This window comes from Rhipicephalus sanguineus, chromosome 6 (assembly GCF_013339695.2).
Source record: "Rhipicephalus sanguineus isolate Rsan-2018 chromosome 6, BIME_Rsan_1.4, whole genome shotgun sequence".
NCBI lineage: Eukaryota > Metazoa > Arthropoda > Arachnida > Ixodida > Ixodidae > Rhipicephalus > Rhipicephalus sanguineus.
Window position 1 is genome coordinate 14,360,102 of NC_051181.1, and position 14,107 is coordinate 14,374,208.

Genomic DNA, 14,107 nt, shown 5'->3' on the forward strand with positions numbered 1-14,107 from the left:
AGATGCCTACCAACAAATAGTCCTTGATTAAGTGTTTAGGAAATATGTTACTATTTTCACAAGCATAGGACTATTTTAGTACTGTCATGAGTGAGAGCCCCCTCGGAGGCAGAAAGACGACGAAGTGTTCGAGTCGGCATGAGCGCGTGCATGAAAAAATTCTAGAGAGCTCGCAGCACGTGAACTGAGCAGTGAAGGAACATGAAGAGGAGTGAGCTGGCATTGTCTGGGTGGACCCAGCAGCGGAAGGTCGCATTGCCAGCAGATGCACTGGCGACAGGAGCGAAAGGCGTTCGGATCTGCGGCCGGTGACACGAGCGTCCCGAGGTAAGGCGAGCAAGGCTCCTCAGATATGCAGCTACCGCGCGAACCGCAAGTACAAGCGTTCCCAACGCAAGCCCCGTTCAGCAGCAGGCCACCGAAGACAATGCCTGGAGCACCACATCAGCGGTGGAACTCCACATCGAGTGAACGAGCCGACGACGATGTTAGGCCTAACGTGCCTAGCAGTCAGGGCAGCGGATGGCCTGCTTGTACAGGCGATAATGACTGACTCCAAGATCTGCGAGGGCATCTTTGGATGAAAAGGAATGACCGCATGACATGGACATCAGATGGGACTTAGGCACCGTTTTCAAGTAAGAGCGGCCCGACCCATCAATGCCTCTGGAGTATCCAGACAAGGAGTAGGACAGTCTAGTTATGAGCGACACAGTTTGGGGCTAGTTTCAATTCCTTTGTTGTGAATGTACTTCATTGTATACTTTTAGATTTCCAGAGTGCAGCATGTTTTGTTTGATAAAGGTGTTCTGATGTACGAAGAGTCTTGTCCATCACTAGCAACCACTCGAATCTGCGACAAGTACACGTTTTCCTATTGGCATTTCATCGGCCCTGGCCTTGTTTCAAAGGGAGATGGAGAACCTTCTTTGAGCACTACCGCATGTTGCAGTATATTTTGATGACATTCTTGTCGCAGGCCTCAAGGATTCGGAGCATCTCTGGAAGCTCGGAGCTGTTCTGTCGCGACTTTGTGATGTTGGAATCCAGCTGAAGTTGAACAAGGGTCACTATTTTTGTGCCACAGGTTGAGTATCATAAGCAAAGAAGGGCTGCCTCCAAGCATGAGCAAGGTATCTGCAATCCTTGGAGCACCTGCACCCTGAGACATCAAGGAACTCCAGAGCTTCTTGAGGCTGGTGAATTTCTACAGGCGTTTTCTTCCTACAATTTCTGCACGCTTGCACTCTCTTCATTTGCTTCTCATGAATGAGGAAAAAATGGGTAAAAGAGCAAGCGGATGCACTGGCTACAGTGAAGCAGTACATTTTTATCCAGAAAAGCCACTGTGCCTCAGTACCAACGCATCGCCCTATGCGATCGGTGCAGATTTTGGCACTTTGAGAAGCTGATGGTCGAAAATTGCCTCCAGAAGTTTGTCTCGTGCAGTGAAAAACTACAGCCAAATCAACAAAGAGGTGTGGGCCTTCGTCTTCGGAGAAGATCCACCAGTACCTGTGCGACATTCCTTTCTCCGCTTGTACGGATCATGAGCCACCACTGGGATTGTGGAGTGCTGACAAGCCAGTGCAAACTTCATCATGACCTGTCTGACATGCACTAGGGTGATTCCACGAGAGATCGAACATGCCTGTCCGGTCGCAATTTTTGTTTTGCCTGGGTTTTTTATATGTTATGTGGGCACATTCAAAGTGCACGGAACTACAAATTTTATTTCCAAGAAACGCTCCCAGCGCGCCAAAAAAATATTCGAAGGTGGCGGCGCGGACCTCCTGTTTTTGTTCACTGCAATGTTTTCGGATTTCACGGCCGAATTTAACGCGAACTATAAATGATGTGTCGAAAATGTTTTTGTTGGTTTTAATACGCATTACTGTGAATTACATCCATGCTTTTTTATGCCGTCCTCGAAAGGAAAAAAAAAGTGAAACAAAATGGCAAACCCGGTCCAAATCAACAAAGTTTGCCAAGTTTGATGCGCCTTGGCGCCTTCCCTATTTCACACAGATACTTCAAAACAGTGTCAAGTATTTCAAGGAATCTTTGCAAGATTTATGCAGAAGATCGTCTTCCTACAGGCAGCGCAAAATAAGAAGAAAATAGTTAAAGAAGCGAGTTTTGTTTTCTAAAAAGTACGTTTTCAAAAAATAGAAGAAATCTCAGGCCTCAATTTTGATGGCATTTTTTTGTTGACGAGCGCTTATGTCAGTGAGAACACCCTGTTAATAGGTATGTCCTCATTTGCTTTGTTCACGAGATTTAACAGGCCAAAATTACCCATGCAGTGTGTGCTCACTTCAGTGCGATTGAGAGTTGTCATCAGCTTGCATTGCACGTAAATCTAGTTTTAATTATTTTCCTGCAGTAAAGCTTTGCTGTGGTGTCTTGTCGTCAAGAAAAATGTATTCTCAAACTTTAATTGTGTCTAGCGTGTGCGGGGGTGGGCTGCTGCCGCTCTCTAAAGGCCTAACGCGTACGCAGTTTGCAGCTTACAACCTCAACTTACCACGCCATTATTCGCTAATCAGGAACACGCGAGACACCGCGAGCACATAGTTTAGGTGTCTTTGTCAAAACTCTCCTTGCACACAGAATAAAGCATCTGTGTGCAGCGAAGGCCAACTTAATCTGTAACTAAATGCCGCAATCAGCAGGCACGCTGTTATGCAGTTGTTTTCTCACTGCCTGCTTGCTTCCCTTCCACTACGTGCATTGTACGCTCTAACCATCTTCCCCATTCGACGCACACTGTGCCTAAACAACATTTGTAAAAAGTTAGCTCAACCATTTCCGAGCTGTTTATTTCACTTCCAGCTATCACATGTTTTTGGCATCGCAGATAACGTCTTCCTGTACCATCTCGACCTTTACCTCAGCGTTTCAACAGCCAGCAAACGTGCGGTGCGGCATAATTAAGCCATGAGTGGCCGAAGCTGCCCAAATGATGATGTTTTGTTGCCACTTTACTAAAGTGCTTTCCCACGTCGAGGACAGCAGAGGTCATTGGTGGCGCCAGACGGACATTACCCTTAGTTGGCCTACAAATTAATTATTACAGCCCAAAGCGCTTAGACACCCTTAGTCGTAAAATGTTAAACCGTGAGCAACGCATTCATGACAGCTGCGCAGATGTGAGATAATTTGTGCGGCGCCGTTTAGTATAAACGTTTCGACTTGCTCAGGTCTAGCTGTTCACTACACGCGATGCGCGCGGCCCATGGCTACGTCTGATCATTCTGTGCCGATTATTTACGCGCTCACTAAAAAAAAAAAGATTGTTGGGGAAAACATTTTCGTTGTGCAAATGTTTTTTCTTTGCTCTTTTTGTTGTTGCCTACCTACAGAAGCTACTGTCATAGGCTGAGGATCTTCGCGACACCTGCGAATTCTGCTTGCATTGCTTTACGCTCCTCAAGGAAAACCTGTCTACATCTAACCGCGATGAGGTAGACCAGGCATTTCTTCAGGAAGAAGAAGCGATTGATATCTTGAACAGGCGCGCCCATCTTTCCTCCGATGATTGTAGGCGAGGTTGTAGGCTGCAAACTGCTTATTTGTTAGCCATTTAAAGGGTGGCACCAGCCAACTTTTGCACACGTTAGACACAAAAAAAATCTGAGAACACATTTTTCTTGACGAAAAGCCACCAGAGCAAGGTTTTGCTGCAGCAGAATAATTAAAACTGAGATTTACGCACAATGCAAGCAATAACAACCATCAGTCGCACTGAAGTGCGCACACACAGCAAGGGTCATTTTGGCCAGTTATATATCATAAACAAAGTAAATGAGGACATATGATATTAAAACCGTGTGTTCACAGACATAAGCGCTCTTCGGTAAAAAATTGTCGTCAAAATTGAGACCGGAGTTTTTTTTTATTTTATTTTTTGAAAATGTACTTTTTTGAAAAAACACGCTTCTTTAACTATTTTTCTTTTTTTTTTTGCACTACCCGTAGGAAAATGATCTTCCGTACAAATGTTGTAAAGGCTCTTTTCTATAGTTGACATTGTTTTCAAGTTTCTGTTTGAAATAGCAAAGGCGCCGAGGCGCCTCAAACCTAGGACCCTTTTTCGATTTCGGCCGTGTTTGCCATTTTTTCATATTTTCTTCCTTTTGAGGACGGTATAAAAAAAGCATGCATGTAATTCACAGTAATGCGTATTAAAACCAGCAAAAAAATTTTTCTACACATCATTTATAGTTCGCGTTAAATTCGGCCGTGAAATCCGAAAACATTGCAATGAGCAAAAACAGGAGGCCCGCGCCGACACCTTCAAGTATTTTTTTGGCGCGCTGGGAGCGTTTCATGTAAATAAAATTTTCGGTTCCGTGCACTTTGAATGTGCACACATAACATATAAAAAACCCAGGCAAAACAAAAATATCGACCGGACAGGCATGTTCGATCTCTCGTGGAATCACCCTCTAACACTTTCTGCATACAAGTACAAGCTCATGTACAAGCCTGATCTGGACTTAAGAGATGCTGATGCTCAGTAGGTTACCACCCAGCCATTCATCATAAGAAGGGATGAAAGCACTGAGATCAGGTAGTTGGTACTAATCCGCAGTTTTGTAGGAGAACTTAGCACTAGTGAAAATCGGGAGCAAAAGAAAACTATATTTAATCCGACTAAAACACGTTGGCGGGCTAGTTGGTTTGCATCCATGAAGAGTGGTAAGCGCGACTAGACAGGGACGAAGAAAGAAAACAGACAAGGACACAGCGCTACTTTCAACTGATTTTATTTTCGCTCGAACCGATAAACATATACCGAGCGAGCGGAAACAGCAGAAACAACAAATAGACAATCAGTGGTTATATCGCTGAACCGAACACGTGTACAGGGCAATATCACAGCACATCAAAAGCATTAACGTGATAAAGCAAGATATTGCAACTCTTTTTGTGAAAGCGAGAGGGAAGGCTGACTAACGCACATCTCTTCTAATCTATTAATCTCATAGGCCTCAACAATTTCTCTAGTCATTTTACTATGCGCCTTATATAGGATACAGGTGTTTTCAAACAAGGGCATGCAGCCACAATCTCGGCAATGAATGCCCAAATGACCTGAGATTGCTTTTGTGACATTATAGTGATGCTCTTTCAGTCTCTGGTTAATACATCTGCCGGTCTGACCAACGTACGTCCTTTTACACGAAAGCGGAATGGCGTAGACAACGTTGCGAGTACAGGTTACAAAAAGTGTTCGGTGATTAATAGGACATGCATTTACCTTGTTACTCTCTGAATTTACCTGGTGACATAATCTCTGTAGACGGTCAGGAGCGGAAAAGACTACGTCCACCCCCGATTTTCCCGCAATTCTTTTGAGATTGTGCGAAATGCAATGCATATATGGCACAACGGCAACTTTCTTAGCTCTGCCACCACTGCTGATGCCCTTTGATGAGCTTTTAAGCTTGTTGCTCAAGCGTGTAAAAGGACGTACGTTGGTCAGACCGGCAGATGTATTAACCAGAGACTGAAAGAGCATCACTATAACGTCACAAAAGCAATCTCAGGTCATTTGGGCATTCATTGCCGAGATTGTGGCTGCATGCCCTTGTTTGAAAACACCTGTATCCTATATAAGGCGCATAGTAAAATGACTAGAGAAATTGTTGAGGCCTATGAGATTAATAGATTAGAAGAGATGTGCGTTAGTCAGCCTTCCCTCTCGCTTTCACAAAAAGAGTTGCAATATCTTGCTTTGTCGCGTTAATGCTTTTGCTGTGCTGTGATATTGCCCTGTACAAGTGTTCGGTTCAGCGATATAACCACTGATTGTCTATTTGTTGTTTCTGCTGTTTCCGCTCGCTCGGTATATGTTTATCGGTTCGAGCGAAAATAAAATCAGTTGAAAGTAGCGCTGTGTCCTTGTCTGTTTTCTTTCTTCGTCCCTGTCTAGTCGCGCTTACCACTCTTCATGGATTTAATCCGACGTTTTAAAGGGAGACAAAGGCAAATAATAAGTCGACTTTGATTGTTGAAATAACACGTCCAGAAACCTCGTAGTGCTACTTTTGTGCCAAGGAAGTGCTTATTTTGAAATAAAATCACGTTTTAGTGGTCCGCATCGCATTAGCGCACTTCAAATCGCCCGCCTGAAAGCGGTGTTTCTCACGTCACTGCTACCGTGCCCAACGTTGCCCGCCTTTACTGCACGGCAGCGTGCACTGGCGGCGTGCGCCATTCGGGCATCCGGCAACATCACATGCATGTGGCATTTTGTCGAACTTTCTGTCAGAGCGACTTTCACGAGCGCGCATAACACACGCGGCAGTACGTGATACCGAAACTACCACTGAGACGCGACCGCGTGAGCAAAGCAGAATGCCGGGCGAAGCGCAGTTCGGCGAAAATGGAACCTTTGAACCACACGCGCCATTCCCCATGGCAACGCCAAAGATGTTCTTTTTTCCATGAATCAAACAGAAACGAACAAGGAGCATCTTATTACGTCTCTTGATGCACGGAAGGTTCTTTTTTTATTACAGCTAATTTGATTTCGAGTGATTAATTGTAGTCGAACACTCTCACGTGATCGGGATCATTTCCAAAATGTGCCGCTCGTGGCACTCATCGTGTGATACATTTAGCTTAATTTCTCGGTCAGTAGGGCGCTGCTGTTGATAACAGTATTGCCGTTTTAGACGTTGTCATACACTGAGCTTTCACTCTGACATAAATTGTTATTTGCCTTTAGTGTCCCTTTAATCATAGTCAAGGGTTCGACAGAATATCCCCAGACGATATTTCGTCGAACCCTTGACTATGATCCATAGCTTCTGAAAGCACAAAAAAACACAAACCACTACCTTCAACTAAGGTGTAGCTCCCTGCCCGAAAGGAACTGCAGAAAGAGAGAGAAACAAAGAAGACAGACTATCTACACCGAAGTGTCAAGAACATGTAGAGTGCTCAAAGATTGACAGGGCTAAGCAATGCACGTTCCCCCACCTCCAGTTTGTGTCATATCGGCGTAATTTGGACTTACATAAGAGACACCAGCAGCAGTCGGATTTGTAGCGACATAGCATACTTATCTCGAACAATTACGCATACCTCTCATTATACTAAACGTTCTGAGGTGCATTTCAATCAGCGAGCAATGTACAAGCAAAAGTACCAAATAAAAAAAAGTTGGTTATAACTATGTATTATTTTCTATACCTTCTGTTGTACAACGCTTATCTGCAAGAGATGGTCCAGTGGAAACCACAGAGGAAAGAAGCCCTTAAGAGCACGAATGAAGCGAAATAAAGAATTAGTATCGGCGCAACACATGATGTGTGATGCAAACAAAGGTCGGCCAAAATGGTCCCTCTCAGAGAACACACGTTGGGCCAATCACGCAAGAAAAAAAGTTCATAGCAGTTCAGGCATGACGTGGATTATTATTCCTTGCTCTGTGACCCACCTTCTAGAGGCTTGACCATGAGCAGCTTGTCAGAGAGGCGGAATGGCCGAGCCAAAGGGCCACCCCAGGGACTCGGTGGCAGCCGACGACATGAACCCTTCCTACCCTTGCGAGGGCTCAGGCCCAGGCTGCTAAGTGAACTGCAGGAAGATACAAGAGCCACTTGAATCTCAAAAAGGGAAACACAGGAGAGGTAACAGTTTCACAGGGGCCACCATATGGTAATGCACTTGCAAGCCAGGCAAGCAAAGGGCAGGAAATGTACCCGATGTTCCCAACAATAACAAAACAAACATTTCGCTACAGTCGAAACTTGTTAAAACAAACTTTACGAAATTCACAAAATAGTTCCTTATAGCCAAAATATGCTGTACTGAAAGATCTCATAAACTCGGGGAGCATTAGACGTGGGTGCACCAAATGAAAAAAAAAAAAAAAAAACGCTCGCGACTTGTTGACTACTATTAAATCCTGAATACTACACATGTCTAAACGCACCTGCATGTATCTACGCATGAAATGCGGAAGGGATGTGTACCAGATGTAGCAGTTAAGCGGCATGCGAGTTATCACGTGCCGATACATGCAGTCAAAACGTACATTGAAGTGAAGGTGAGCATCGTGAGCTGGAACGCCGAATTCATATTTATTCAATGATCACTTAAGCCGCTATGGCATTTAAATGCCATAGCAGCTCGTGATCCGCGGGTTTAAAGGGGTACTGACACAAAAATTTTTGCCTCGCGTTTTTTTGCTGCAATGTGTTGCCGGGGGCCTGTTAGTCATAACACGGCACATCGTTTGCTGCAGCGCGCGACAGATAATTAATTACAGGCTCCTCATTACCGACCAGTGTCAGTTTCGGTTTCAAAAACGACAAGCCTCCGGGTGCAACTATCACCACCTAGCGGCTCCAGCGCTCGATCACGTCAGCACACAGAAGTGTGACGCACTTCCGCGCTGTTCGCGTCGTCTCCTCGCATTCGCACGCTTGCCGCACGTGCTGCGCGATGTCGTCGCCATCATCGTCCTCGTTATCATCGTCCTCCTCATCGTCGTCTGTTGGCGACGATTTCCTTGAGACACTAACAGCGCAGCGGCGAGCGCGTCAAAACAGAAATGGCGGCTACGACGTCATCATAACTTGTTGTACTGGCTACAACGGTTACGTAGGGGAAGTAGGGGGGTCACCTCGGGTCACCTCCGAGGGTGTCAATGCAACTGGTGCGGCCTAGAATGCTGGATCGCGCACCCGAACTTCAAAATTCGTATAAAATACCTTCCAAGCTTTATTCGCTGTCGATATTTTGCAGATGGTACACGCACGTACACGGAAATCGATCCAGCAGGCTATCTCGGCCGCGAAATTTTGTGTCAGTACCCCTTTAACCAAACTGCAGAGAGGTGTTACAGTGTTCAAGCTGTACAGTCAACGTCCAATTTTTCGGACTCCCTAGGGACCGCGAAATCATCCAAAAAATCGGGCAGTCCGAAGAGACGAATTCATGCTTTTTTTTTCTGCTCAAGCGGTCAAATCGCCACAGCCACGTCCGAAATGGCTTTCATGCCTCCCAGTACACTTATCAGGTATTTTCGTGGACACCCAGGCTCTCGCAAATACATTCGGTACCTGCCGCGAACCCCGCTTAACTACGTGCCAACCACCACTTGCAAATTTGCGTCTCGTGATGAGTGCCGCTGATACCAGCAAAGCGCGGAATAGATTACGGCTCTCTCGCATAGAGCGTTTGGAAACGATGACGCGGGACACAAATGACTGTGGCGGAAAAGCGGACGACTCGTCCGGCTTTCCCCAATGCGCGTGCGCATGTAAACGATGCGCACACACGTCACCGAATCTCCAGTGATACGCAGCATTTGCTGCGTGTGAAGCCGATCGTTTCGAGTTGTGTGCAGCATATCGCCAACTAAGCCGACGCCGTCACTGTACTGTTGCTGTACCGTACGTAGGCATTTGTCATGAAAGGTTTCGTGATGCCCACTCCGTTCCTGACCACATACGGGCGCGGCAATGGCGAGCTGGTTTCGTCCGCGAAGGCAACGCGTCTGTGGGCGCACTTAGCGGTCTCACACAAAGAGGCAGCATGAATGGCGGCACGGCGCGCTTGGGTTCTCGCCTATTAAATGTGTGCAGTACGCATGCAACTGCACTAGGCCACATGCACTACCGAGCAGTTAACTGAAGATGCTTATCGTAAGGGTTGTCAGCGATTAAGCCGTAGTGGCGCGTTTGCCACCTGCCGCCATCACGCCTCCATGCATTTCCGCTGCTTATCCGTAAAGACATCGCCCCTTTGATAGCGGCCCCTTAGAATTTCTGGTCTGCTTCACTCCACAACACTTCGGCATTGCGGCAAAGCTGACTTTCGGACTCTGCTACTGTCGCAAACAGATCGACTCGCGACAGCGCTGGTTCGAACCTGCGAGATTATAGACACGGCAGAGGTGGGGTCTTCAATTAATGCCTTTCGGACCCGCAATTTGGACAGAAAGTCCGAAAAATCAGACGCCGAAGAGTTTCCGCGTCCGAAACTTCGGACGTCCTTATACATTGGCGTCTATGGGACTGGTGACGGTGCCGCGAAAGCGTCCAGATTTACGAGCATGTCCGGAAAATCGGGCATCTGACAAGTCACACGCTGTACAAAGAAGAGAGCATATCCTAAACGTGCTTAAAGAAAAAGGGATGGCACTAGAATTCACTTGCAAGGTGCCTTGCTCCGAGAAATTGCAGTTTCTTGATACATGCTTTTAAGTTTGATTGCGGAGCATTTTTGCGGGCAGTATAGTACGCATTCAGTGAAACACCGGTGTCTAATTTGGCGTCGGCGAATTCGAATATTGTTAAACGAGGAATTCTGCTGTCATGCTTACACACAGCATTGGAAAAAAACTTGCGCACATAAGATGAGCAGTAGTTTCCAGCTGCAAAGTGATCGCCTTAAAGAGGCGGGATATCCTGCGTAGCGTTGTATCGGCTGGCGAAAATCGGTTTGCATGGCAAATAAAGATAAATACGGACGTCCTCCACCAGTAAATAATGAAGAAACTAGAGATATTGCAGTTATTCCAGATATTCATAAGAAGTCGCATGGCCTGAAGAATGTAGGGAAGCGATGTGGGGTGAAGGCTGTGTTTGTCGCCCCAAATAAGCTTAGTCACATTAAAGAAGTACTGACACGAATTTTAAAAATTTTTCGGATTGTTGCTCTAAATAAAAGTACTGGTGTCGAGAAACCTAAAACGAGTATGGTGGTGCCTGGGAATGCATCGAATATATTTTAATTACCGCTACCTTAAAAAGACACTTTCTGTTTCAATTTCGAGGGGGCGGCTTCTCAGTGACATTTCATAGCAGTGTGACGTCACGCGGATACAGAAACTCACGAGGTACTAGCGGCAAATCTGTCTTCTGCTCGTGGTGCACATAAACAACGATGAGTGAACTGTCGTCCAGTGACCCTGACAGTGATTTCTGACTTAGGTTGCTTGCAGGACGCAGAGCTCACAAACTCGGGGGAACTGTGTTGACTCGGGGAGAGTACTTCCGCAGCGCGTTAAAAAAGTCACGTGGTACACGTCGCTGTGCGGCTGTGCTGCCCTCTGCCTGCGCGCGCGGAGTTGGCGGGGGGATGTTCTCTGGCGGGGGCGCGGGGGTCTGCCAGGCGAGCGAGACCGGCGAGACGCGTAGACGCGGTGGCTCCGGCCATCGTATCGATAGTATGCGCTCCCCTTCTGCGGTAGTGTTATGTTATTTCGGTAGAGTAAAAAGCTGGGCTTGGTGTTCCCTGACTACTAACACATACAGCGCGATGGAGTTAGGAGAGACTAGGATAGACGCACATCTTCATTATCTTTGTTTATTGCTAGCGTGCATGCTTGTTGTTGACATTCGACCGTCAGTTCGTGTTGCATATCGTGCTTTAATTGTGGCGTTCTAATGCGGCCCGACTGCTCGCACTGAGCATACAAGAGTGCCCCCTACCTCTAGGCCGCACACCTTGATTTAGCAGCCCTAACATTGCTTCATTTCGTTGCTTCTGCAAGAATAAATTCTGCGTGAACAAAGCAGTACAAAAGCGTGCACTATCGGCGCAGAGCATTACGACGTTCGGCGACGAGTATGGCGAGTACGAACAAGGTTCTGTCTTCGGGAGAAGAAGCGGCGCGGCGGGAAATATGATGGGAATTTGCTAGAGCATGGACCCAACGACGACGGGCCGACCCCGAGTTCCGAGTGAGGGAGGCATGTCACGGCAACTGTACGCAAAGCTCATCGGGAAGAGAGACGTTCGGCCGCCCAGCAACGAAGGGAATCCGATCCTGGCTTGCGAGTGGCCAAAGCAGAAGCTCACGGACCGTTTAGCGGCGTCATATTATCATCGCTGTGTCGACAGCTATAATAGTACTTAGTAAAAAAGGCACCCCAAAGCCAAGGAAAAGGCACCAGCTCCGCAGTTTCATCAGTATTCGCGACGCCAAGTCAGTGAAGCTGTGCTAAATTTTACCCTTGAATGTTGCATTTGTGCGCTGTGACGTACAGCTCATGCAGTTACTTCGTCATCGCAATGCCCACTGAACACGTTGTAATAACAAAAGGAAACATGGCACTGCCGCAGAACCCAACGACGGTCGGAGTGCCGCCGCGGCCGTGTCTTCGTCGCTAGGCAACCGCGACCGCCGCGCGCGGAGCAGCTTTGTGTACCACGTGACTTTTTTAATGCGCTGCCGAAATACTCTCCCGTTGACTCGTCGGGATAATGTCCGTTGCAGTGAGGCTGGCTTGCAGATGCTCAGCGACGAAAAGTTTAAAGTACACTTAAAATATTTTATACGTGTTCTCCGACTCCGTTGTGCGGAGAGCGTTGACACTGCATACCAAGGAAACAAAAAATGTCCCTTTTGCGATGTCTCAAGGTCTTGTCAGTACTCCTGTAAGGTCGCAGGGGTCTACAGTGGGCAAAGAAAAATGCGGTCAGAGGCATGCCAATTGTTTTGTCAATTGTCTGGGAGCTAACTGCAAATTTCTATTTCTTGTATCCACATGTATATCGGCCAGACTGGTCAATGTATTAACACGCACCTCAGCGAGCATCGAAATTCATTGAATGGAACCGTCTGATCTCGCCTCGCCGTGTAAGTCATGTAAAGGCAATCCCATATCTTCAAAAGCACAGTAATTTTGTACCGTCATCCTAATCAGACAACGCGAGAAATTTCGAAGGCATATCATGTCATAAAAAGCTCCACACTTTGTGTCAGTCGTCACAAGACAAGGAATTCAACTTTATGAATGACTGTAATCATGCGCCTTGGTTGTTTGACTATTTGTGCCTCTTTGTGACAGCCCTCCACTACGAGCGTCCCTCATAATCATATCGTGGTTTCGGGACGTTAAACCCCAGATATTATAACTAAATATCAGACCCTCACATTGTACTCGTCGACAGTGTCAATGGACGTTGATTCCAAATGGATCCGCGAATCATAGACCGCTCCTGCCCTTCATAGGCAACAGAGTCGTATATATATATATATTTTTTTTCACTTATGTCATAAGGCGTACAGGCGCAAAATAAATAAATAAAAGGTGACGCCTCTGAGCCGCTCAGCTGGTCCAACAGTGGGACAGATGGAAATTGTCGAGAGGCCGTGGCAGCTAAACACTGAAGTTTGTGATTGAATTACACAGTAACATGTTGCACCTTGCCAAATTCTCTTGATCTGAGAAGTGCTGGCATGGCTCAAGAGGACAGCTAAAACGTGAGGCCCGCGCGCTCGTCGCAGCGGCTGCTGTGCATACAAACTTTTCCCATGAGCGCTTGTGCTCCCGCTGGTGGCGCTCGTGTGCTTGAAAAAGATCTATTTCCACTACACTAGAGCAGTGCACGGGCCGTGATTCTGGGCCCGGAACGTGTTCAAGTTTACCCGCCCGAACCTGGCCCGGTCATTAAAAGCGAGGCCCGGGCCCGGCCCGAACCCGAGAAAAAATTTCGCCTACCCGGCCTGGCCCGGCCCGACCGCAGATCAGGCCCGCAGTAATATAGGTGGTGTTGCCCAAACATGGAATCAACGGCATAGTGCTTTAAGTGGCAAATGTCTAGCCTTTGTTGGAGCATGTTGCGCTAACAATTATACCTAACCTACAGTAATTGCTTGTAAAAAGGTGCTCACGGTGGAACCAGTTGCGCGGACGTACTGAGTACAATGAATGTTCGTTCGGCAGTGGTATACTGTACCTATTTTTGCTGCAAATGGAATGAGGATCATCAAAGGCGTTTCGTAGCAGATACTGTAGCAAGGATAGTGATTTGCAGCAGCTCAGCTTCGATAGGGAGCGCAGTAAAAACAGAGGAGACAGAGAACAGAGCGCTATCTTCACTTTGTTGCGCTCTCTGTTGAAATTTAAACGTGCTCTAACGAGAAAAACCAATGGAGCACCCTTCTGGATATGTAGCGCCTGCCTTTAATTAGCATGGTAACACTTTCCCACAGCAAGAGGAATAGACGAAGAAAGCCATATATATTACCTTGTACCTCGTGCGCCACGTGTACTTTTACAAATACGTATAAGCAACCGAAGGGAAGAAAAAAAGAAACAATCTGTCACATATCACACCACTGCTACTACAT

At 46.8% G+C, this 14,107-nt stretch overlaps 1 protein-coding gene across 5 annotated transcripts in view; it reads right to left on the bottom strand.

Moving 5' to 3' along the window:
* LOC119395608 (trafficking kinesin-binding protein milt) overlaps nucleotides 1-14,107 on the bottom strand; it is a 469,019-nt gene that overhangs the window by 122,103 nt on the left and 332,809 nt on the right. For all 5 annotated transcript variants that reach the window (XM_037662593.2, XM_037662592.2, XM_049416698.1 and 2 more), the window contains exon 11: nucleotides 7,454-7,593. In XM_037662593.2, the coding sequence (XP_037518521.1) occupies nucleotides 7,454-7,593 (140 nt within the window). The remainder of the gene's footprint in view (nucleotides 1-7,453; nucleotides 7,594-14,107) is intronic.